Source organism: Protobothrops mucrosquamatus, unplaced genomic scaffold (assembly GCF_001527695.2).
Source record: "Protobothrops mucrosquamatus isolate PMUCROS unplaced genomic scaffold, P.Mucros_1.0 scaffold3141, whole genome shotgun sequence".
In the NCBI taxonomy this organism is placed as follows: domain Eukaryota; kingdom Metazoa; phylum Chordata; class Lepidosauria; order Squamata; family Viperidae; genus Protobothrops; species Protobothrops mucrosquamatus.
Window position 1 is genome coordinate 132,779 of NW_015389141.1, and position 24,661 is coordinate 157,439.

The following is a 24,661-nucleotide window of genomic DNA, read 5'->3' on the forward strand; positions in this document are numbered from 1 at the left end:
AGCTGTTGTTTGCAGAACTGATGATTTGTTGTCTTGTGTGTACAAACACAATCATCCACAGAAAACACAGACTAATTGGACTTTCGAATAATGTTGCGTCAATGACAAGAAAGACTGTATGACTCAAAATGATAGGCACGAGTCTCAGACAGTTGGAAGTGCACAGAATGAACCACAGTCCTCCTGCCTGGAAAAAAAAACCTCATAACCAGAAATGGTACAATGGTATTTTGTACTTTACATCTTCTGTGAACAAAATCTGGGTCATACAAAGCATGAGGAGAATAGAACAGAAGAAAATGTACTGTTTTGGAAAAAGCTGCCTACTTAGAGGTTTCTTAATTTTGCAATTCAGAACTCTAGACAAAAAGACATTACAGGCTTGAAATGACCTTCTTTCTGGAAGTGTACTTTGCACTTTTCACTTGTTCAGTTTCAGAGGGTTCCTGTTTCATTTCTCTGGAATATATTACTGCCATCACACAAATCTGCACTTTTTCTTGTCCTTCTTTTTATACAACAGTTCAAATAGCTGCTGCCCTGCTTAGAGGGAGAATAAGGGCTGTACTAAATGTATTCATTTAAAACTTTTTCAAGCTTGAAACTCAGATTGCACACCTATCTGTATTAAGCCTTGAGATGCTGAAGGAAAGGTGAGATATAAATCTAACAGTATATAAACCAGTTCCACTTTACAATGAGGAGTTTTCTGCAGGTAGAACTACCTAGTCTGAGTCTGGGTTAAAAGATTTCAAAAGGACAGCCTCAAAGCTTTGAAGATGTGTAGCAATAGCAAGCATGTGGTCAACAGATTAAAGAAGCTACACAGGACACCTACTCACAGTTTTCTTTGTTGTGAAACATTGCTTTTCTCTTTAAAGTCTAATAATTCTAAATATGAAACTATCCCTACAAACTGGAATACGTACATTTTGTGCAAAATTGTATTCCTTTGGTAAAATGTTTTGCATAACTGGCAATCTTATCATGATGGGTACAGTAGTAGAAAAGGAAGAGTTTGGGAATGGCTCTGATTTTGGGGTCCCCTAGATCTGTGAAGTTGCCATGTTTAACTCTTGACAGGTTTTAGCACTCCCTGGACAGAATTGAAGGGTAATGTATTGATTGATTTGGTTTGACGTGTGTTGCCACCCAACTGATATATGTGCCAATCTTGCCTGACAGGCCAGACAAGAAACATGACCAGATAAGCTAATTCTACTTTATTGTAAAGTTTGGAATTCTAAAAGTATATTTCTCCTACTATCTCCTTTCTGGCCTAAGAAACTAGGGAGGGTCCCTTCTGAGTCTCTTGCCCAGCTACTATCCGGCTACAGGCTTTCCTGTCTCCTATATGACTGTTCTATATGAAGCATCTCACCACCCTGTCTCAAACGGTCTTTCTCATATACCATTCATATGTGGCTCTAGGTAGCTCACAATAATAATAGTTTTAAAAACTAAATAAAAATATATACAGTATAAAAAAGTAAGACACACAGCAGTTGGAATCATAAAACAATTGTTGGCATATCCAGGAGACAGCTCTGACGCACATCAGGGACCCTAGGTTTGGGCACAAAACCAAGCTCTTAAAAGCTTGCAAAGGACCAGCAGGACTATGGCCAATGAGACTTCCAAAGGAATAAAGTTACAAAGGATGGATGTCATGGATTTGAGTGTCCTTGATTTGGGGGCCTTGCATGCCCTAGTCACTTCTTATTTGCATTAATGCAATACCCTTTACATGGAGATTGGTCCAAATGCAGCAAGGCATGCAGTTTTGTGCAGCTTGCCCATATTACACTGCAGCTATGTGAGGCGCACTTCCCCCTGGTTTCTTTGGGGGTATAATTTAAGGTGCTGGTCATTATCTTTAAAGCCATTTATGGCAATGGGCCAAGTTATTTGAGGGACTCCCTCTTCCTGAGGACCTCTCCTATCCCACTAGTTGGAGCTTGCTACAGGTCTCCTTTGTTAAATGTTGTCTTCTGGTGGGAATTAGGAAGTGAGCCCTTTTCATAGCTGTGGCTCCCACTTGGAACAGCCTCTCCCTAAGAAATGGCCAGATTTGTCTGTTTTCTTAGGTATTAAGTGATGATGGGAGCTGAGCCCAGCATTGTTTTTGTTCCCTAGAGGATGCTATTATACGGCTGGTTGTGATCTTGTGTTTTTATAGTTTGTATGTTTGTTAGCCATTAAGGGTTGTTTTTACAGCAATAGCAGTTGCACTTAGACTTATATACCACTTCACAGCACTTTACAGCCCTCTCTAAGCAGTTTACAGAGTCAGCGTATTGCCCCCAACAATCTGGCTCCTCCTTTTACCGACCTTGGAAAGATGGAAGGTTGAGCCGGTGAGAATCGAACTGCGGGTAGTAAGTGGAATTAGCCTGCAGTATTGCATTCTAACCACTGCGCCATCATGGCTCTCATATAATATAGGTAGTTTCAGTTTTAAAAATAAATGATAATGAAAAAAGACAACAAACAGTAAAATAGTACAGTATTTCCTTTTGCAAGGACATCACACTCACATGATTGTAGTTTACCACGATAATCTTTCTTGGCTAGAGTAGCAGTTCCAAATTGATATTGCTTTCACGTCTGTTTCATAATTCAGAGGTTCCAAAACATGGTCACTTTTTAAAGTTGTTAGTAGCATGGCTGTGCAAGTGGAATGAATGTTTTTCCTGGTAAGGGAAATTTTGCTTTCTGTGAGCTAGAGCTAACATAAATGACTCTGAGGAAGAAGCCAAGAGCTGTCAATCTCTGTGGGAATTTATAGAAATTTTCAAACATGTTTTGCATCTGCACATTACATGGAGTAGGCCATAGCAATTCAATCAGAAATGTTATTTCCTTTCTTTTCTAAATTTAAACCACTGATGTCATGAGCTTTTCTCAGGATCAATGTCCTTAATTACCATAAATAAAGGAGAATTCCCGAATAATAACGTGTTTATTTTCTTGTATAAAAAGTACGAAATTTAGGGACAAAACCTATCAGATCCTTATAAAACGTTTTGTAGTCGTTGACAGATTGACCGTTACACGGAGGTGTAATTCTGAAATAAGTGATACTTAAACACAGTCATTAGATAAGAGTTTGATCTTATTCATCATTTTATGGCTTTTAGTTCTGCATCATGATTTGGTTAATGCTTTCTATTGCTCAGAATAATCTATCCTAGGTTACTGAGATCAAAGCAAATTCCTCGAGGGAATTTCAGAATTTGGACAGAAATGAAAAATCTATTTGGGCATAAACAGTTAAACATACTTCTTGCAGAATTATTGTTGATATTGTTTTGATAGCTTTGAAATTGGAGAATAGATATGTGAAGTTTACAAGAATGAATAAAGAAGAGAATTATTGACAAGCTATATATTACTATACTGCTTAATTTCTTGTATGCATATTTGGCTCTTTCTGCCTGTATGTTGTATCCTGTTTAGAAATGGGAGAAAGAGATGTTTGGGGGAATGAAACATTATAAGTGGGAAGTTATTTTAAAAGAGATATTCTTTTCGAAAAGTCACCATCCCAGGAGGATGTTCAGGGAAGACAGCTTTCAGTCTTTCTGATTTCTGATTAGGTTATGGTTGCTCCATCATTGGAGGCTTTTAAGAAGAGACTGGACAGCCACTTGTTTGGAATGGTATAGGCCAGGGCTTTTCAACCTTTTCACCCATTGTACCACTTTTAAGCTATGGCAACATCCGAGTACCACCAGTCACCTAACAAGGTGTCAAAAATTTGATGACCCCCCCCCCCCAAAAAAGGAAAAAAGTGATAAAGTACAGGTAGTCCTCGACTTACAACAGTTCGCTTAGTGACTGCTTGAAGTTACAGTGGCACTGAAAAAAGTGCCCCCCAAGCCACAGCCAAGCAAGACACCTGCCTGCCCACCTGACCGCACTCTTCCTCTTGTCCGAGGTTTTCATTGTTGTGAGCATTTCTGTTGAGGATTGGCAGCGGGGGTGGGGTGGGGTGGTGTTTGGTTTTTATTCCCTCTGTCTGCTGGGTGGTTGCAGCAGGTTTTGGTCACTTCACATGACCCTGGGACACTGTGACCGTCATAAATATGAATCAGTTGCCAAGCATCTGAATGTAAATCGCAAGACCCTGGAGATGCTGCAACATTCCAGCTGATTGACGCGTCTTCTGGGCTCAGCAGAAACGCCAGGATCAGTGCTGCTTTCCAGCTGATTAGTGCTTCTTCAGGGCTCAGCAGAAGCACCAGGATCAGTGCCGAGCTCCAGCTGGAGCCTGGCGCTTATCCTGGCACTTCCGCTGAGCCCTGACAGCCCTGCAGCTCCAACCATCTCGTGCTCAGGCTTGTGCTGCGCTGCCACTGGTTCAGCTCATTCCCCTCCCCCGCTACCACTTTTCTAGGATGGTCGCGTACCACCTGCCAGGTGCCAATGTACCACAGGTGGTACCCGTACCACTGGTTGAAAAGCCCTGGTATAGGCTCTCCTGCTTAAGCAAGGGATTGGACTAGAAGACCTCCAAAGTCCCTTCCAACTCTGTTATTCTGATATTTTTGGAATATATACTGAGAAGTAAGTCCAATTGCATATGGCAAGAATTTTCATTCATATAAAAAAGAGATGAATGGCTCTTCAGATAAATATGATTTTTATCATATTGGTTATATTAATTGGTTCTTACAAGACATAGTTTCTAAAGTTCATGAAGAACCATGACAGATTTAATGTTCAATCTTTATCATCTTTAGCCATTCTCATCAATAGTAATGTGCTAATTCTGCAATACACCTTCATCAATAGATGACAAAGTATGATACACAAAAGTTCCATTTTAAAAAAATTACTATTTTCTTCATAGAATTTGGTAAGCAGATCCATAATTCTTGGGCAAGGATAAGATAAAAATGAATGAGTACTCTCTATGTTTCCTTCTCTCTCAAAGCTATATATTATATCCATTTTTTTTCTTTCCAGTGAATGTAACAGCAACAGGGATTCAGTTCTTTCCTATACCAGTGTCCGGAGTAACAGCTCTTACTTAGGCAGTGATGAAATGGGATCAGGTAAGTAAATGCTGTGCAGAAGTGTTCAACAAGGGTTAGAGACAATACACCATCCTAGTATCTTCCAGATATGTACAATGATAAATTTAATCATTCCTGGTTAGCAGATTCAATAGTTTAAAAAAGTAAAGAATTAAATGGTTGTAATGAGTATAGGCTGCCAAGCAAATATTCTGTCCACATATTAGCACATTTAGGGCTCATACTGAGGACCTACAGTTTTCTATAATTTTCATGTATTTTATTTCTCAAAATGATATGAGTAATGGCATCAGTTTCCAGGAGTCTTGCCACTTAAATTTGGCACATAGTTACGTATCCAGAGATTGTGGGAAGGAGTTTCAGCAGCCCTATTAATTAGGTGCTTTAACTAACTGCAGGATATTTGATGAAATCTCCCTATTGCAGGTCATATAATTTGTTCCAAAAACATTTTTAGAAATGAGGCAGAATTACATTTCCAATCAATACAAATATTTTTTTGCTTTTCAGTAAAAGGTTTTCAGTAAATGAATCTAATAGATTTGCTTTGTTAGGAAGAGATAATGTCTAAGAACTCAGGGGAAGCTGGGGAATTCATCAAAAGCTAGAAATTGTATAGGTGGATGGAAATATGAAAGGAAAAGAACAAGGAGTGGAAAAAACTATTGAGGATGAAAGAGAAAGAAAAAATAGCAAATTTAAAGATCAGTGTGTGCTTGTAAAGTTAATAAAGATCAAAGTTTTGTCTTAGGTGATGAACTTCCCAGTGATATGAGAATACCATCAGACAAACAAGACAAACTTCATGGCTGCCTTGAACATCTTTTTAACCAGGTAAAGAGATTGTACCTTTTTATGATTGCACAGTGAGTCTAGTGGAGGTTATATTAGCAGATTCTGAAGGAGGGTTAGATTAGATATTCTGTCATTCAAGCCACCAAGAATTATCTAATGCAGCATATGGCTTCTAATATTAGCTAGCACTCCTTTGGAATTTCATAGTCATAGCATGAAAACACTGTATTTGTTTTCCTAATGTTTGTCATCAGGGCCTGGCCTTCAAGGAAACACTTCCTTTAATTTAGATAGCCAATAACTATGACAATCTTAATCAACATTTTAAAGTCAGCTAAACCAGATAATTTGCTAATGTTTTGCCAATCATAAAGTTTGTTTTGTTTATCAAATGTATTTGCCACCCATCTCATTAATTCAGGCGAGAGTTCTAGGGAAGTAAGATCTAAGCTAAAAAGTTATCAGGTAATAATTAAATGGAACACTAGGCTGACTCTTCCTAGAACTCAGTGAGGTCATAATCCAGAGGTTTTTTTGTTATGTTCCTCTTTTCTTCTATGTAAGAGACAAAAATGTATGGAAGAAATGTTATGGCTCACTTTCTGGGTTTGATCATGAACTTTTCATCACTTCTGGAATTTATGTACTTATGTAGCTTTTATCCCATGTTTATTATTTTTAAAAAGAGCTCAAGGCAGCAAACATGCCTAATACTCCTTCCTCCTCCCATTTTCCCTACAACGACAATTTTGAGTTGAGCTGAGGATGAGTGACTGACCCAAAGTCACCCAATTGGCTTTCGTGCCTAAGGCAGGCCTAGAATTCCTAGTCTCCCAGTTTCTAGCCTGGTAGTGCCTTGGTGGAATACCTGCAGAAATTAAACTGTAAAATTGGCTTCCCCCTATGCAAGTCAGTTTTGTAGTCATTTACTAATATCTCAATGGTGTAATGTAATATTATTGCATGATTGACTGCTTATTTACTGAATTGAATGGTGTTAATAGAATGTTTAATCCTTTTCCTTTAGATATTAACTGAAATAGTAATAATGTATTCTGTATTAGTAATTAATAAGAATATTGATCATTTTTTGTTGGAGAATGACTATTTTATTTGGCTTCATTTTGATTTTATTTAATAGTGGAGCTGGCTACTTTGGGGTTTCTCAGGAAAGAAAATAGAATACAAACATTGAATAATCACATCTTCTGACTTAGAATTTAAAAAATTAATCATGTAGGACATGCAGCAAACGTTCATCTCTCTCTAAATTAATAGTTCTTGGCTTGCCTTTGGGGGGGTATACGTAAGACAGTTAATAAGTATTAGTTCCTACTAGTACTTCACAATCTATTGCTGTCCCAGTCTTCATTAATAAAGCTTTGCTGGAAGCAACATTCCTGTTACTGTTTTCTCATTTTCAGACCAGAAACTCAGTAATTTTTATCTGCTCCGGGTTGCTTTTCAATCAAAGTACAACACATAAAATGTAATTACTAGAGGATGGTTTTGCAAATAGCATTTTATCTCCAGAAAGGTCAGAAGAATATTAAAGTCTGAGTAAATGTGCTTCTTTGCAGGTGGATGCTATCAATGTCCTTCTCAAAGGACCAGTAATAAGCAAAGCTTTTGAAGAAACCAAACATTTCCCAATAGATCACACTTTGCAAGGTAATCTTGCCTGGCTCAGGAAAATTGGTGTTTCTTAAATAACATGATATAATTTCTTTATTCCCCTCAATGGTTAACAGATTGAGATAATTTCTCTGGTGTATAGTCTGTCTGTCTCTGTCTCTGTTTCTTCCTCTCCTTCTGTATATAAATTTCACTCAATCATTGGATGGGGATTTATAATCTATTTTATTGTACAATGTACCTGCAAAGCAATGATTAGTTCAAACTGTTATTATATATATTTTTTATTTTTATAATCCAGTATTTGTACATAGCTAGAAAGTAAAATGAGAGAGTTACATGATTTGAAGACTGACAGAATCTCCTCTCAAATTATTTATGCTAAGCAAAGATATTACAAAGACAATAATAATAGTTCTATACTGCTGGCAAATACACTAAAAAAAAGCTAAGGAAAAAAATAGTGCACTTTAAGACAGCAGTGGCCAAATAATGATTAAAACTGAAGATATAAATAAAGAATTCAATTTTCTTTTCACCAACTATATTCCACCAAATAAAAAATAATATTTAAAGAAATTAGAATTCCCAGAACTAGTTCCAAAAGCCATATAACATATAGAATCATCTTTATCTATTTCAGAAATCTATGAAGTCTTTAAAAGAATTAAAAATTCTTATCATCTTTAATTAAAAATCTTCAGGCCCTAATGGACTGACAGGGGATTTTAAAAGGATTTAAAAAGGTCTTAATATCAAAATTTCTACTTTTATGCAATATTTTGTATCACGATTACCAGAGTCTTGGAAACAGTCCAAGTTGATTCTAATTCTTAAACTGGGTAAAAATTCTCAAAAGTGAAACGGTATCTTACAGGCCCATTTTACTTCTTAATAAAGACTATAAACTCTATACTAAAGTGTTAGCTAATTGTTTAAAAGCGGTATAACTAAAATTATTCATATAAATCATTCCAAGTTCATTCCAAATTAAAATATATCTACCCCATCAGGAAATTATTTAATATTATACAAATTAGTAAAATTAATAAATTTTCAATAGCTATAAGTTCTTTAGATAGATTTAAACATTTAGTTCTTGTTTAGTAAATGGTATATGTCTTACCAAAAGTTTTATATAATAAGGTACAGTTTTATTGCATGATGATCAGAAACCAAAGAGACATTTTTTGGACAACCTCTCCAATATTTGGAAAACTAATTGGAAGTTCTGTCCATGGTAACCATGGTTTGGCCTTTGTCTGCTAGAAAGATGATAATGGTTTGATCTTTCTTCAGATTTTCAAGGACTGCTGTCTTCTGCTTTAAGTTGGTTCTGCTTTTGTGTTCTTGTGATCTGACCAACACTCAAGCTTACAAATAAGGAACTTATTTAGTTTTGGCAATTAAAATAATAATTGTTCAGTATAGATAATGTAATCTGTTGAGCAATTGAGTATGTCTAGATACTATAATTACATAGATAATATAACAAAAGAAATGTGGGTTAGAAGGCCTCTTCAATAGAAAAAATTACAAAGTTAAAATAATAAAATATCAGAACCCCAGTTCAATCAAATTTGGATATATTTTATAGTTCATCTCAATAGCAATAGAGTTTAATATGGTAATATATATACGATAAATTTGTGTGTGTATAGACCCTGTCTCTTTTCTGTTTTTTAGTATTTTTTTTCTCCATGTATCTTGGATTTATGCTATTTAATTACTTGATAATATTTATTAAGTTCACTAAAATATTATCAAAACCAATGAGTGATATTAAATTAACTTAGCAGAGATTGGCACAGGATGTAATTAGCTGCTATTCTGAACCACTTTGGTATTGTATTATTGTCAGAACTGAAATCTTTTCTTGTTCTGCAGAATTTAAGCAAAAAGAAGAAACCACTATTCGCAGCAGGAACAAGATTCAGATCAGCATACAGGAAGATCCCTGGAACCTCCCACTTCGCATTAAAAATCTTGTTGATACCATTCAAAAATATGTGGAAGGTTTGTGAATGGAAAGCTGAAAAAGAGCTGTTAAAAATTTCCATAGTGGGGAAGTGGGGGGGAGGGGGGTTGTAGGGGTGGGGGGAATTTATATCGTAAACTTTATAAAACTTTTAATAAAAAAAATATTTCCATATTGTAAAGAAAGGAGTAGAGAAGGCTGGCATCAGAAGGAGTAGAGTAGCTGAATGAATAATGGAAAATTGCTGTTAAGTTCTTCCTAACTAGAAAGTGAAAGTGAATCTTAGGAACAGAAAACATAGGAAGTTGCCATATTATTTCTTAAATCGACTGGTGTGGGAATCAATTTTAGTATTTTTTTGTTTATTATGCACTTATGTCTAAGCCTAATACAAAAACTACAGTTCAAAACCATAGCATCATCTCTGTGAGGTAGGTTGGACTGAGAGAGAGCAACTGGCCCATAGTTACTCAATGAGTATGACTAATAGAGGACTAAAAGTTGGTTCCTCTGCTCCTTATGCAACACCTGCTCTATCTGAAAATATTCATATTCATTAGCATTTGCTAATTCCAAAAATGTATTCTACTACAGAGCTATGGTCCCTTCATCTGTAAATTTTATGGATACTGGTGGTATCAGTCTTTGCAGTCTCTAGACATTAATAGTTTCTAGGACGTTCATTATGGGTTTGAGTATAGAATACAATTTCCCTATACTTGATTATGGTGTTCTCTTTCTAACTCTGCTTCACTCCAGCATCTATCAATAAGATACTGAGCATGCCTTGTCATTTCAGTTAAGGAAGATACAATTAAATTCTACTTTATTTTTCTTTTCTAGATGGAAAGAATCAGCTCCTGTTGGCTTTGCTGAAATGCACAGGTAAAACATCTTTTCTCACTTTTGCTTACTCCTGACTTGTCCTCTGTTGCAGAGAACTTTTCCCAAGCTTCCTTTCATCCTTCTTGCTAGGACACTCTACATTGCCAATGAATTCAATACCTTGTCATCTACCTCTTGGCCAATGGCCTAAGCAGCACCTTGATACCCATTGCAGCTGACCACCTGAACAATGTTAAGAGACATTCAGTTTGAAGACTATTTTCATTCTATTTCAGGGGAAACAAAGCATTAAGCCAGGGGTCTTCAAACTTGGCCAATTTATGATTTGTGGACTTCAACTCCCAGAATTCCTCAATCAGGCACGCTAGCTGAGGAATTCTGGGAGTTGAAGTCCACAAGTCATAAAAAGGCCAAGTTTGAAGACTCCTGCATTAAACCATTATTTTCAGAATTAGTGATTAATGTGGACACTTCTATGCAACCTAATCTGCTTGATGGCCTTGTGAAAAACTCTGTATTCCTCTGGGGCGAGGAGAGGAGAATAAACCCTTGAGGGTAGGCAAGGGAATAAACTTTTGTCCAATTATCATCAATATCATATGGGCTGCCTTGAATAAGAAAAGCCAGAACCACTCTTGGGGCATGAAGCCCAAGCCACACATGCAGTAGCAATAGCCAGTTGATCCCAATTCTTGTCTCTCTTTCTTCTTCCAGATACAGAATTGCAAGTTAGACGAGATGTAATTTTCTGCCAGGCCCTGGTGGCAGCCGTTTGCACATTTTCAGAGCAGTTACTGGGAGCGCTCAACTATCGATACAATAACAACGGAGAGTATGAAGAAAGCAGTCGGGAAGCCAGTAAAAAATGGCTGGAGCAGATAGCAGCCACAGGAGTGTTGCTCAACTACCAGTCCTTGCTGTCTCCCAGTGTGGTAAGTCTAGAATACCATTTCCTCAGACACAGAAAACCAAAATAAGGAACTAGGCAGTTCTTGCATTACTCATCTTCTGACCTAAATATATTTGCAAAGGGTGAGGAAATGAAACTGCTTTTGTTTGCAGTGTTGTAGCATTTGCATTGAAAATAACAATTCAAACCCCATTCACACCTTCCCAGCCTGGTTTCTGGTGTGGCTGGGACATATGTGCAAAATCTCAACCTAGTGAGTGTGACCCATTGCACGGTAGCACCCTTTCAGCCCATGGTGAACCATGCAGCCAAATTTCAAGTTTTCCTATATGCAGCGTAGGAGAAGCTATTTTGGGCAATAGTGTGAAGGGATCCAAGAGGTCTAGGTATGTGCATGTTATCTTAATATGTATAACAAGAGAGAAACTGGGTTTGTAAGTTGTGCATACTACTCTGACAGAGTAGTATAGCTTCATGTTTGTTCTTTTAATAATTAAGAGAAAATTAGTAAAATGCAGTTCTTTGCTTGAGAGCGTGCTTTGCATGCAAGAAGAAAATCTGTCAGGGAAGATATTTCTAATCACTACTGGCAATCATTGCAGACAATACTGAATAAGCAGACCAGTAGTTTAATTCTTCAAACAGTACAACATATTCATTCAACCATTCGGGCTTTTCTGCCCCTTTAAGTGACAAGCTGTACCTCTCCATATTCTATGTTTGGCATAACTATGTTACATGTGCAAGAGTTTTATCTTCTTGGCTTCTCCTAAAGCCAAGATAAAAGCAAGAAAAGTAGACATTCATTGCTCATTTTTTTTTAAAGTTAGCTACATATTAGTGCTATATAGAGTATTAGCTGTAAATGATAACTAATTGTGTGAAGTGTTGAAGTATTCTGTCCTCTACTGGTGAGAAACTGCCTCTTGCATTGCATTGAATGTATTTGAAGCAAGGAAATATACCAGATATATAACAGCATTTTTTTTCATATTCATTTGAAAGTTCAAGTCCTTGTTGCTCATAAATTTTTAGTATACCTTATGAAAGCCCAGATGAGAAAGATACGAGTCCTGTGATGGACAATGTATGCTAAAGATATGAGACATAGGGTGGACAATGTATGGTAGAGATGCAAGCTCACATTAAAAAAAAAAACCAGTAAATTTCAGGCAATGAAAGATTTAGATATGGTCTTAGTCACACTCACAACCAGCTTTTGATGCCTGGGTTTGGGGAAGGCATCTATTCTCTTTTTTATAACTCCAGTCCTTATGAAGAGAATGTTTTGTGTACAGTGAGTCCTCAACTTATGACAATAAAACTTGGCATTTCAATCATAAGTTACTACAGTCCTAAATTGAGGCACTATGTGACCAGACTCAATTTTATGACCATTTTTATGATGATTGTTAAACAAACCATGCGGTTGTTAAGTGAACCACATGATTGTTAAGCCGATTCTGCGTATTCACTGGACTTTTTTTTTGCCATTTTCTGTTAGAAAACGGCAAACACTGTAGTAAATCATGGTCATGTGAGCATTGGAAGCTGTAAGCACTTGAAATGTGATCACATGAGTGCAGATGTGCCTATGCAGCAGTTGTAACTTTAAGGAGGAGGTATAAATAGCTTTTTTTTTAGTGCATCATAACTTCAGACGGTCATAATTCGAGAATAACCTGTATCTATCCCTTCTTGCAATCTTTTTATCCTATTTCTTTCTCCCTTAGAAAGAAGAGCGAACCATGCTGGAAGATATCCAGGCCACTCTTTCAGAGCTGGATAAGGTTGCCTTTTATTTCAAGCAGCTGGATGAGTGTTTTGTAGCAAGTGAGTTTCATTGACTCCCTTGAATTTTTCCTATGACTTTGTATTTGTTCGAACAGTAAAATAATGCATTCTATGGCCTAATAAGTTCACAGAGATTGGAATTTCAATAGAAGCTGCAAAATCTCTTATTTTCTAAGATGTACCTTTTGCAACTCCTAATTCAACAGAAGTTGCACACCCTTGATTAAGAGCAGTGTCAAAAAAATAAAAACAAAAACCTACGAGTGGGTTTCATTCTTGCAGTTTCCTCGTGTCGATTATCTTGTGTTAATGTTTTCCCCGTGATTTGGAATGTCTTTTTCCTTGATTCCTCCAGATACTCATGTCTTTTATCACGTGGAGGGAAATCGGCAAGTTTTGAAAGTGACCTTATTCCTGGATAGTTATTACTTTTCTAAACTACCTACCCGATTTCAGAATGGAGGAAGTCTGAAACTGCATGCAGTGCTCTTTACAAAAGGTATAAGTGAAATCCTTTTCTTTCTTTCTTTCTTTCTTTCTTTCTTTCTTTCTTTCTTTCTTTCTTTCTTTCTTTCATTCATTCATTCATTCATTCATTTATATTCAGCTCCTAACATAGTTGAACTGAAATCTTGATGAAGGTCAAGTTAGTGGATGTTAAATAGACAAATCATTTCATATTTTTAAGCCCAGTCAAGGCAGATAGAAAGGAGATATTAGAAAATGTTTTCCACAAATTTAATGGAATCAATGATTGAACCATTGGACCAGCTGTTTAAAGTTTAAATAATGACCGTAGACTCATTTTTAATTGTATAGGTGCAATATTTGCAATTGGGCATGATGCATATAATTCCAGCAATTATTTAGAACCTCTGGAATAGGCAGGATAATTTTTTGCAGACATTTTTAATCTTAAACTCCCTGAATGCCAAAATGGCCAACTTACATACAAATGGCCAACTTCACACAAATGACCAACTTACATACACAGCAGTTTTTCTTAAACCCTCAGAATTGATAGAAAAAAATGGGTACAACCAGGCTGATGATTCCATGATATTGTCTGTCTGTCTGTCTGTCTGTCTGTCTGTCTGTCTGTCTGTCTGTCTATCTGTCTATCTGTCTATCTTCAGAGTCCTTTGCTCTTCTTCCCCCCCCCATGAGTAAGCATCACTTTTTTTTGACCTCACACATCACCCTTCTTGGCAAGATTAAACAGAATGAGATTGATAAGTGTTGCTCAATAGTGATATGGGCAGTATACAAATTTAATCAATAAATAGATCCAAATTAATTCAAAAGAAATTTCACCCTTCTTGTTGTTGAATAATGGTAATAATAGATATAAATATATAAGAATTGTTAAAAGTTGCTTTAAACTTTTCATTAAAATATTTACAGCCCTTGAAAATCTGGATGGCCAAGTCCTACCGAATGGGTCATCTCAGGAGGAGCTTCAGCATCAAATCAATTCCTACTCTCTTGAGAAGGTGCAACAGTATTATCACAAGCTCAGGTACTATAGCATCAAAAGAAATCTGACTGTAAATAGCCTTGGCAACTGAATCAAAATTCTTAAAAAATGCATCCATACCATTGTACATGACAGTTCCTATTAGTGAAGCTTTATTTTGATGCTAGAAATTGACTATTTAACTTGAATTCATACAAATTGGAATTCCTTTCAAGTTTTATTTTGAATTTTAATAATTCGTAGGAGAGAGGGGGATCAAAGAAAGAAAGAGAGAGGTCAGTGCAAGGCCGGAATTGGAAATAGACCATCAAAGCTGGTTGCTAGATTTTGAGATGAGAGTGAAAAGGAGCAAGAGAGAAAAAAGTAGTGAGCTCACTTCATTATTTGCATGGGACTCTTATAATTGCAGAAGAATTGGAATTGGAAATCTGTCTAATTTTTAATTTGTCCTTAATTTTTGGACCATCCAAGTATAGTTAACTCATGTGAGGCCTGGTTCCTTTTGGAGCTTAAAATACTTTATAGGAGTGTTTAAAATTACATAACCATAAGCTAATTATTGTTTAATTTCAGGACATTTTACCTTGAACGATCTAACTTGCCTACAGATTCGAACACAGCAGCTGTGAAAATTCATCAGGTATAGAAACCTTCTGCCCATATACTTACAGCAGTTGTTTGCCAAAGTGGAAATTGGGAGAGGCTGCTACTTCAACTATTAAGAAGAAAATTGGGGCTTCTGATCTACTGAAGTTCCAATATTATTTGTGGCTTGACTATTTTTTCTAGTGTCTGAGTAAAATGATCTTTCACTTTTCACTTCATAATCCTGATCTGGGTTGTCCTTTGGAGTTGGTAGTTAGCCACCATAAAGTAAAACTGGAGACTGCAAACTTTTTAAACCTGCAGGGTTTTTTTTCCCCTTTCCCAGATCTAAATTCTCAGCTTTAAAGAATAATTAGGATTGGGACCTTATTGTACAGACAAAGATTCAAATCATTCCCTATACCATAAATATTTGTTCAAATCACTATTTTCTCCTATGGCTGCTTTCTCTTCAATTAAATGAAGAGCTCCAGCATAACTTTCCATACAGTCTTCTCAATAGGCTAGCATCTGTATTCTATTCATTTACTTATTTTGTGCCTTCAAGTCAGTTTTGATTCCTGACAGTTGCCTGGATTAGTCCTTGCAGTTTTCCTGGCAAGATTTTGGAAGTGATTTGCTATTGCCTCCTTCCTAGGGCTGAGAGAGAGTGCCTGGCCCAAGGTCACCCTGCTGGCTTTATGCTTAAGGCAGGACTAGAACTCATAGTCTAAAACAGATGCCTTAACCCCTGCACCAAAGCTGGTCTTGTATTCTAATTTAGAAACTCCTAGAATTGCACAGACTTTTTTATCTAGTTGCCAACAGTCACTTGAAGGCACAAAATAATAGCAACAATAATTGAATTGAACAGTAACTGAATAGTTACTGTCATAAGGGATCACAAGGATATAACTTTCAGAAAGGAAAGGGACTAAGTTGTACTGTTTTCTGTTCTTTTGCAGCTTATTCGGCCCATCAATGCAATGCAGGAGCTTTACAGACTAATGAAATCTTTTGTCAGCACAAAAGGCAATCAGTCTGGGTACTCTAGTAATTATGTAGCAGGGGCTGGACTGCTGCCTATATCTTCTGAATTCTGCTACCGTCTTGGAGCTTGCCAGGTGGTAATGTGTGGCACCGGAATGCAAAGGTGAGACTTCAGAAAGGAGTCGGATCAAGAGTGATGTGCAACTGTCCTGTCCATATCTTCTAAGTTCTTCTCAGATGTAATGTCCTGTGCATTAGAATAAACTTGCAGGAAAATGTGAGGGCACAGATGGGTCAGCGGTTAAAGACTCTGAACTTGTCAGCTGGAGAACTGACAGCCTGAGTTCGAGACCTGAGCTCCTTGCAGCTCCTGTTACTTGCCACAGCTCTTGCCCACCTAGCAGTTCAAAAGCTTGAAAATGCAAGTAGATTAATAGTTACCACTTCGGTGGGAAGGTAATGGCATTCTCTGCGCCTTTGGCGCATAGCCATGTTGGCCACATGACCGTGGAAATTATCTTCAGACAACGCTGGCTCCCTCGGCCAAGAAATGGAGATGAGCACTGTGCCCTAGAGTCAGACACGACTGACAGGGAAACCTTTACCTTTTTACAGGAAAAGATGTAGAGCAGGATGGACAAAGCTTTTCAGGTCATATCCCACACTTGGTCTTTCTGTGGTATCCTTAGGGTCACATTCCCTAAAGTAGGCAAGAACAAGACAGCATGAGTGGGACCAGGGCAAAGAATTGGTAGGGACTGCAGCAAACCCAAAGGTAATAGAAATTAATGGAAATGAGGAGATAATTAAAATTATATAATATTTAGTAAACGCATAAATGTAATATTCTATCATTTTACCACTATGACATTCGAAATGTATAATTTGGTGACATGTTTTGAAGGGTGCTCTGTGAGTGGTGGGGCAGGTGGCAGCCTACTGGTTATTGATATCTATGGAAGGGGGTAAATCAGCTTTTCTGATCGGGTTTTTCTGAATGCAATGTTATTTTTTATTATACTATACTATTAGGAGCACACTTTGTGTGTCATTGGAACAAGCAGCAATATTGGCTCGCAGTCATGGACTCTTGCCCAAGTGTATTATGCAGGCAACAGACATAATGAGAAAGCAAGTGAGTATTAATGAAGCAGTCAATAAATAATATTAGCAACCATAAATTTCCAAATGGGACACTGAATATGTATATTTGTATGCACTGCTCAGAATTTTTATATGCAGAATATCCACTTCATTTCATGATACAAAAGGTAATAAAATGGGATGCTTATGATAACTATTTACAAACCTATCTTGCTTTAAGCAAGATAGAAAGGTTTTGCTTTCCCAGATGTTAGCAAATTACAGCTTTGAGCATCCTTCATTACTGGCCCTGCTGATAGGGATTTTGCAAAGTGGAAGGGAAGCAACATCTGAAAAACCACAAGTGCAGTGTGCAGAATATCCTTATGCACCCACTCAGTACCCTTGTCAGTGTGCTGTGATATTGTCACTCTCTCACTGTATTGGGCAGTAGTACTGCAAAACATACTGAAGACTTTCATCTTAAGCAAGCACAGAAAACTACGCTGCCAGCTCCCTCTTTTCCAGAGCTGCTTTATGGCTATGAATAGATTGTTCAAATGAAAATAATGTATTTCTACATATGCAACTATTCTTGTATGTTTTTCTTTAGGGACCAAGGGTTGAAATCTCTGCAAAAAACCTAAAAGTGATGGATCAGATGCCACAATCTGCACCCCGGTAGGTAGCTAGCTTCAATAGCAATAGCACTTAGAGTTATATACCAGTCCAACGTGGGTCCTCATTTTTACTAACCTCAGAAGGATGGAAGGCTGATTCAACCTTGAGCTGGTAAGGTTTAAGCTCCTGGCAGTGAGCAGAGTTAACCTGCAGTACTGCATTCTAACCATTGCGCTACCATGGCTCTTTTAAAGAATCTGAAAAAAACTTTTGGAATGGAAAGTATTGATGAAAGATCAAATCCTGAGACACCACTGGAATGATTTAAAAGTTACAATTATTAAACGCAGAAGGAAGGAATATAAAGTTGGACTGTTTGATCAGAGATAAATAATCTGTTTGAAATCAGTAGTAACTTTTAATGGATATTACTGAACCAGGACTAAATAGATGAAGATTTCTGGACTGAATATATATAAATATGAGTTATGTTATAGGAAGGAGAAGGTTTTTTTTTGTTTTAAACAAGTTATATTAGTGCTCAGTATGCTAAATGTTGAAAGCCATTTCTTTATTAGCGTCTTTGTTTCTTTTTCCTCTTTTTCTCCTTTTCTTTTTTTCTCTTAAATTTTTTAAACTTTTCTTTAAACTTTTGTTTGCATTTATTTTTACTATGCCTATTAAAAAGTTTCAATAAAATTATTACCAAATAAAAGAAATTGCAAACTTTTTTTTAAGTTCACCACCATAACTAGCAAATCTGAGAAGTTGGCTTGTGTTGTCACTCTGAAGATGCAACATTCCCTTCTCCCATATTTTGTCTGAATTTTCAATATACTTTTTCAGCCCATTTTGCTATTGTCTGTTAGCAAGTCATAGCAGACATTGGCTGTATCTCAAAGGCAGAGTAGTATTTTGGATGCAAAATATCCTTCCGCCGTGCCCTCAAGACATGGCTTTTTCATCAAGCGGGATTGGCCTAGGGGGGGATTTTATAGGGATTTTAAAGGGATTTTATAATATTAAACTTAATACAGGTCATTTAATATATATTTTAATTTGGCTTTTAGAGATATCTATTGTATTGTACTGTTTTTATTTACCTGTAAGCCGCCCTGAGTCCCTCGGGAGAAGGGCGGGGTATAAATGGGATTAAATAAATAAATAAAATGTCTATGGAGATTCTCAGTCATCCAGGCCATGGTTGTCCTAAAGGTGCTTTTTCAAAAGGCAACTGGGTTTTCTTTGTTTTTCCTTGAAGATGTTTTGCTTCTCATCCAAAGAGCTTCTTCAGTTCAGTTCAGATGAAGCGAAATGTCTTCAAGGAAAAACAAAGAAAATCCAGTTGCCTTTTGAAAAAGCACCTTTGGGCATAGTTGAAATCAGAAAAACTTGCTCTTAACTACTAGGCAGCTGCTGAAACAGTAGAGGACAAAATGGTCTAATTACCCCATCAACATGAATTAGTTTTGCATGTTCATATCATTTCCCTCTTTGGTCTGCCACATTGTCCTTAAGTGTCTTCTTCGTCACATTTTTACAGAATCTACCAGTTGTGTCAACCGCCTGCAGATGGAGATTTGTAAGAGGAAAGGAAACAGGTTATCTTGGAGTCGCAGAAGTGTTCAGCAGAGAGCAATTCTGCCCGAGTACTGTCTTATGCCATTGGTGCTGAGTCCAGAAGACAGGGGACAGTCCCGGTTTCTATTTTTTAGGTACTCTAGTGCACTAGGGATTTCTCTTCCCCTTCTTTCCTGCCAAATTACGAGAGCAGGCATGCTTACTGTTTCTGGGCTTGATGCAGAAGTTCTCAAAAATAAATCTCCAGAGGATGGATGGAAGAATCACCTCTCTCAGGTTGCCTGACATGGAACATTGTGGATTCTGAATTTTGGATGGACACAGATGATCCAAGCTGAAGCAGACCTACCTGCCATGGTGTTTGGACTACACAGAGTTTCTAGCAAAATGTTGGCCAGTTGCCTTGAATAAGAGTTTCATAAACACTCACTTGCACTTTGAAATTTTGAATGGCACACATTCTCTGGTTTGTTCAAAGAATTTTTCACTTCGTATTAATCTAAACCAAGCTCAACTCTATAAAATACACATTCCGTGAGACTTTCTACAAGAAATTCCTTTTAACTTTTACTGTAAAGTTAACATATTAAAAAAAAAACTAATGGTCCATTGTGTATTCTGGAAATACAGTTATATTTTACCCATTGAAAAATAACAATGAAGGATTTAAAAAAAATAAGTTGTTACAAAAGAGAAGCAAGACATAGCTGTTTGCTTCAATAATTTAAACATATGAAGGTTTTTGAAGCAAGGACAGAAATATACTTATTTATGTGGCATAGAAGATCTGTTTTGGAATATGTTACTACCGGTATATATGCAAGATTTAAATAAAAAAGTATTTGTTTCAAAGGGGCCAATAGACTGGTAGATATGTAGTAGTTTACTGAAATATTATTATGATATTTAAAACTTTACATTATTTAAGTAGACTTTAATTAGTTTTGTTTTTTTTAAAAATGAATACAAGTAGGTTGTAATTTAAAACAAAAATTTGGTTGTGTATATAATGTACTTAATTTTTCCCAATTTTAGAAATGTTTTTAGTTTGATCAGGATGATTATCTGCAATGCAATTTTTTCTAAAAAAAGAAAAAGAAAAAAAAGAGCAATCTCAGGCCAGAAATAACATTTTTGTGGAGTGAGTGCCTTAAATCAATAATTCAAGTTGGTCAAGCGACTAAGAGAAATTAAGAGGAATAAAACTAATACTTGTCTATATCAGTAATAATTTAACACCATAATATGCTGTAAAATGCATATTTTGGGGCATGCATAGAAATTCCTTAAAGTGACTTGTGGTATTTAAGGCATGCAGAAAAGGCATGCCTTGTGGAGTGGGGGCGGGGGTCTTTGAAGAGGGCATTTAATAAGCTTCAGTGTTTGCTAATAATCAAAACCTTTATTTTTATGTGTTACACTGAAAATGGCTCCTCTGCTTCTACTCTGGGTGAGGAAGTTGATGAGGAGGAAACATGCTGTCATATCTGAATTTATTTGAGATTCTAGTTAAAGTACAATTTCATTTCTGATTGGTGCATAAGACTATCCTTTATTCATTTTAGAATAAATAAGGCTGTCGTATAATTAAATGGACAGCAGATGGCAGTCTTAGGCTTCCTGGTGAAAACCACTGTACTAACCCCCCCCCCCCCAAAAAAAACTTGGATTAAAAAAAAAATCCTTAGTTGAAAAATAAATTTTAATAGTTGCTCTTAATAAGTTATTGAATGGAACTCATCTAAAGTTAGTAAAATTTTCTGGAAGATTTGCTCAGTACACTGAAGTAGTCATCTTAGTTCATGCTACTTTGAATATAACAGTTTATTCTCCCCATTATATACAGTAACATATAGTGAGCATTCAAATATAGGCTAATTTAAAATAGTTTATCCAGGATAGACACTAATATTTTATATGAGACTGTCTCAGCAAATTGCATCTAGGTACACAATCATGAAGATGGCTGTCTGTCCATGATTGCTGAGCTAAGGGAAAAAATTGATTGGAATCGAAGTCTTGTATCAGCCTTCTGCATGACCCAACATCTACTAATCTGCCTTATGCCCTTTAGTTTCATTGAGACCATTATGAAGATTGATTCATGTAACTAATATTGGGGCCTAATTAGAATGTCAAGAATTTTATTGTCACGCTTGCCTCCTATACATCCCATTGAATGTAAAGATCATGCACCATAGGTTCAGCTGCCAGACTAATGTACAAGCATGAATAGGATAGTTGTGGAAGTTAAGGATTCCTTTCAAGGGAACCGGTCGCTTGCTGTTTGCATAATTCAAGATTTTATCTTCAAGTCTACACATATTGTACTGTTGAGAATACTGCACATATTGTACAGTGGCATGTGAGAATTCACCAAGGCTGCAGTCTATATTCTCTTAAGCATTGTCCAGTGCACAGAAGTGAACATAGGGAGGGGAAAGTAGAACTACATCTCTTGCAACAACATTTGCACATTTGAAGAATGCCTATAAACCAGAACCAGGTACACGTATTGACATTGAAAAGGTCACAAAGCATTGGGATAGGTTCAGTAGAAGAACGAAAGTGCAGTGTCAGACACAATTACAGAGAGCATGGTTTAGAGCTGCTTTTGTTAGTCCAGCTAAACACACCACCATGTCCTAAATTCAGTCTTCTACATCTAATTCTCCAGATATGCTGGGTGTCAGTTCTCAGAATCCTTAGCTATAGTAGCTATTGCCTAAGTAATTCCTGATGTCACATACTGTTGCTCTGAAGGTGGTTAGACTTGGGTAGGACAGTAAGAGCTAGGTGAAATTCTCCTATGCAATTATATTGAACATCCACTGCATGTTTTCCATGGTTTCCTCTCCTAGAAGCCTGCAACTGACATTTCCCCGATCACAGCACTGAAACTGGCTCCTGGAAGCTCCCTTACTCATCTCTGTCACACACAATAAAGGAGCAATCACTTTTCTTTATAATAAACTTGTGTGGGGTCTTTCTGAAGGCATTGATTTTGCCAATCTGGGGAAGTAACAGAACATATTTTTATACCAATATGTAACTGGCATTTTCAGATGTACTGTATGTATATAAAAAGTACACTCCTAGTGAAGTCAGCTCCAGTTGCTTTCTTTCATTTTTCCTTGCTGTATTGCTAATGGTATGTATATGTGTATGTGATAAATGAGTTTAATACATTTGATGTCTAACCTATTTTGTCCATTCATTGCTGATCCATGTAGTTTCTACTGGTGCTGCCTTGTTTGTCGCTCAAATTGGTTACTCTTGTAATTCAATAGAAAATTGATGAACTGAGTTTTGTTTTTGTTTTTTTTTACTTAGTTTCTCAAGCAGATATTTGTCTATTATGAAATGGCAGTCCCCACAGAAAAGTTCATTTTAAAACTATGATTTATATATATATAAAAGTCACCATTTCCTGGTTTTATACACACGATGAGAGAAGATTCTAATTCCATTCTGCTGTGTCAAACCTCCTAGCTTCTCTAAGTGGGAAAAATATATATATTGGGGGGAGGGAGAAAAAATTCATTTGGGAGATCTCAACATAAACTATCAGTAGTTAAACACAGACCTGATATATTAAATAGCAGCTGTGTTGCATTAATTCTCAGGTTCCTTATTGACATAATGAAGAGAATACTATGGAAAATTTGGCATTTGATTCAGACATTACGTTACTAAGAGTTTGGGTTTCATTTTCAGTGCCCTTTTCCATTAAATTTACAAATATCTTTACTGAAAACTGCTGGAGAACTTTGTTCAAAAAAAGAATGCAGACCAAGGTCCCAGAGGTCTACATGAAAATGCAGTATGTGATGCCATTCCTGTCTATATCCGTGAAAACAGATATCTTAAGTGTGGTTGTAATCTTCCACTCATCAAGATCTACAGCTAAATCTTGAAAGGATTTGTTTAACTTCCTAGACGGCTAAAAAACTGGGTATTTTGTCTTTGGATGTAATGTGAAAGCCAAGCATCTTTTAGCATGCTAAGTAGCCTATTGTATTAAGCCATAACCAGAATGTGCAAAACCAAATGTTCTGGAAGTGGAACATTTGGAATGTTCCAACAGTGAGAACTGTTCTGTTCTTCAGAATTGCCAAGCTATCTGTGATGTAGTTTTCCAAACAAAACAGCCTTGTTTGAGGACTTAGACCATGTCCAGAACACCACAATCACCACAAATCACCAGAAACTACTTCTAATTTGAAGGATTAATGGATCGCTCCAGAATAACTGGCTAAATGTGTTCTGAAAGAGGACTGGATTGTTAGGTTTTGTACATACCTAAGCTATAATATGGTTTAGTTTGTTGGATATGACATGTAATGTGAACACAGCAATGCTATTCCAGAGATAAAGTAGATTCTTATACTTAAAATTACAAGGCACTGTTGAAACTGGATAAAAAGAAAACATCTTCTAAATGAATAATTGCAGGTTCTACTGCAGAAAGGTTCTAGATTAGTTTTAGGTTAAGGATTTACTTTTATACTAAGTTTAGTGTGTATTTATATGTGAGGGAACAGAAACAGGTTTTTATTGCACTGATCTGTGGTTTGCTCAATCATGGATTATTGAATAAGCCACAAATGGTTAGTTCATAATATATTCCAAGGCTGAAACATTTATTTGATTATATCATATATACACTCTCAATGGCTCATGATCTAAAAAAGTAATAATTTATTAATTGCCTACTGTCCAATTTCCGGTAACTCTGTGATTGAAACTCCACACCATTTGTATGTGTGTGTGTCACGTGCAATGCCCATGAAAAAAGGGAGCAGCTTAAAATTCCACAGTTGCAACTGCCACTTTTACTTTTTTTCATAGAATGGAGGTGATATATTGTATTTGAATGAATATGCTCTACAAATTCTTCCAAATGTGGGGTTTTTAAAAAAATAATAATAAATACAAGTAGCTGCTATAATGAATTTTTAAAATGCCAATTAAACTTATAAAAGCCAGTGAAAGGAGAAAATTATAATTTCATTAGTTTCATGAAATGACTTCTGTGTTTCTCTCTCTCTCTCTCAATCATCTATCTATCTATCTATCTATCTATCTATCTATCTATCTATCTATCTATCTATCTATCTATCTATCTATCTATCTATCTATCTATCTATCTATCTCGTTTTAATTTTCCAGCCATTACAAGCGATTTGCTGTGTCACATTCTCCATGCACACATAAGAGCAGAAAGCAAGCAAGAGAAAGCTTGCAAATGTTTTTCAACTGTGAAAAGTTCTCACAGCTTGATTCAATAAACTTCTGCAGGAAAGTGTTGGATGTATCAGATG

At 36.5% G+C, this 24,661-nt stretch overlaps 1 protein-coding gene across 2 annotated transcripts in view; it reads left to right on the plus strand.

Annotated features, from left to right (window-relative positions):
• Window positions 1–20,977, plus strand: part of PREX1 (phosphatidylinositol-3,4,5-trisphosphate dependent Rac exchange factor 1) — a 124,713-nt gene extending 103,736 nt beyond the window's left edge. For both annotated transcript variants that reach the window (XM_029286219.1, XM_015826438.1), the window contains 14 exons: window positions 4,972–5,060; window positions 5,794–5,876; window positions 7,418–7,508; window positions 9,360–9,488; window positions 10,294–10,335; window positions 11,011–11,228; window positions 12,940–13,039; window positions 13,356–13,499; window positions 14,405–14,519; window positions 15,051–15,117; window positions 16,028–16,215; window positions 17,085–17,187; window positions 17,749–17,816; window positions 19,300–20,977. In XM_029286219.1, coding sequence (XP_029142052.1) covers window positions 4,972–5,060; window positions 5,794–5,876; window positions 7,418–7,508; window positions 9,360–9,488; window positions 10,294–10,335; window positions 11,011–11,228; window positions 12,940–13,039; window positions 13,356–13,499; window positions 14,405–14,519; window positions 15,051–15,117; window positions 16,028–16,215; window positions 17,085–17,187; window positions 17,749–17,816; window positions 19,300–19,342 — 1,480 coding nt within the window. In that variant the 3' untranslated portion in view covers window positions 19,343–20,977. The remainder of the gene's footprint in view (window positions 1–4,971; window positions 5,061–5,793; window positions 5,877–7,417; window positions 7,509–9,359; window positions 9,489–10,293; window positions 10,336–11,010; window positions 11,229–12,939; window positions 13,040–13,355; window positions 13,500–14,404; window positions 14,520–15,050; window positions 15,118–16,027; window positions 16,216–17,084; window positions 17,188–17,748; window positions 17,817–19,299) is intronic.
• The last annotated feature ends 3,684 nt before the right edge of the window (window positions 20,978–24,661 follow it).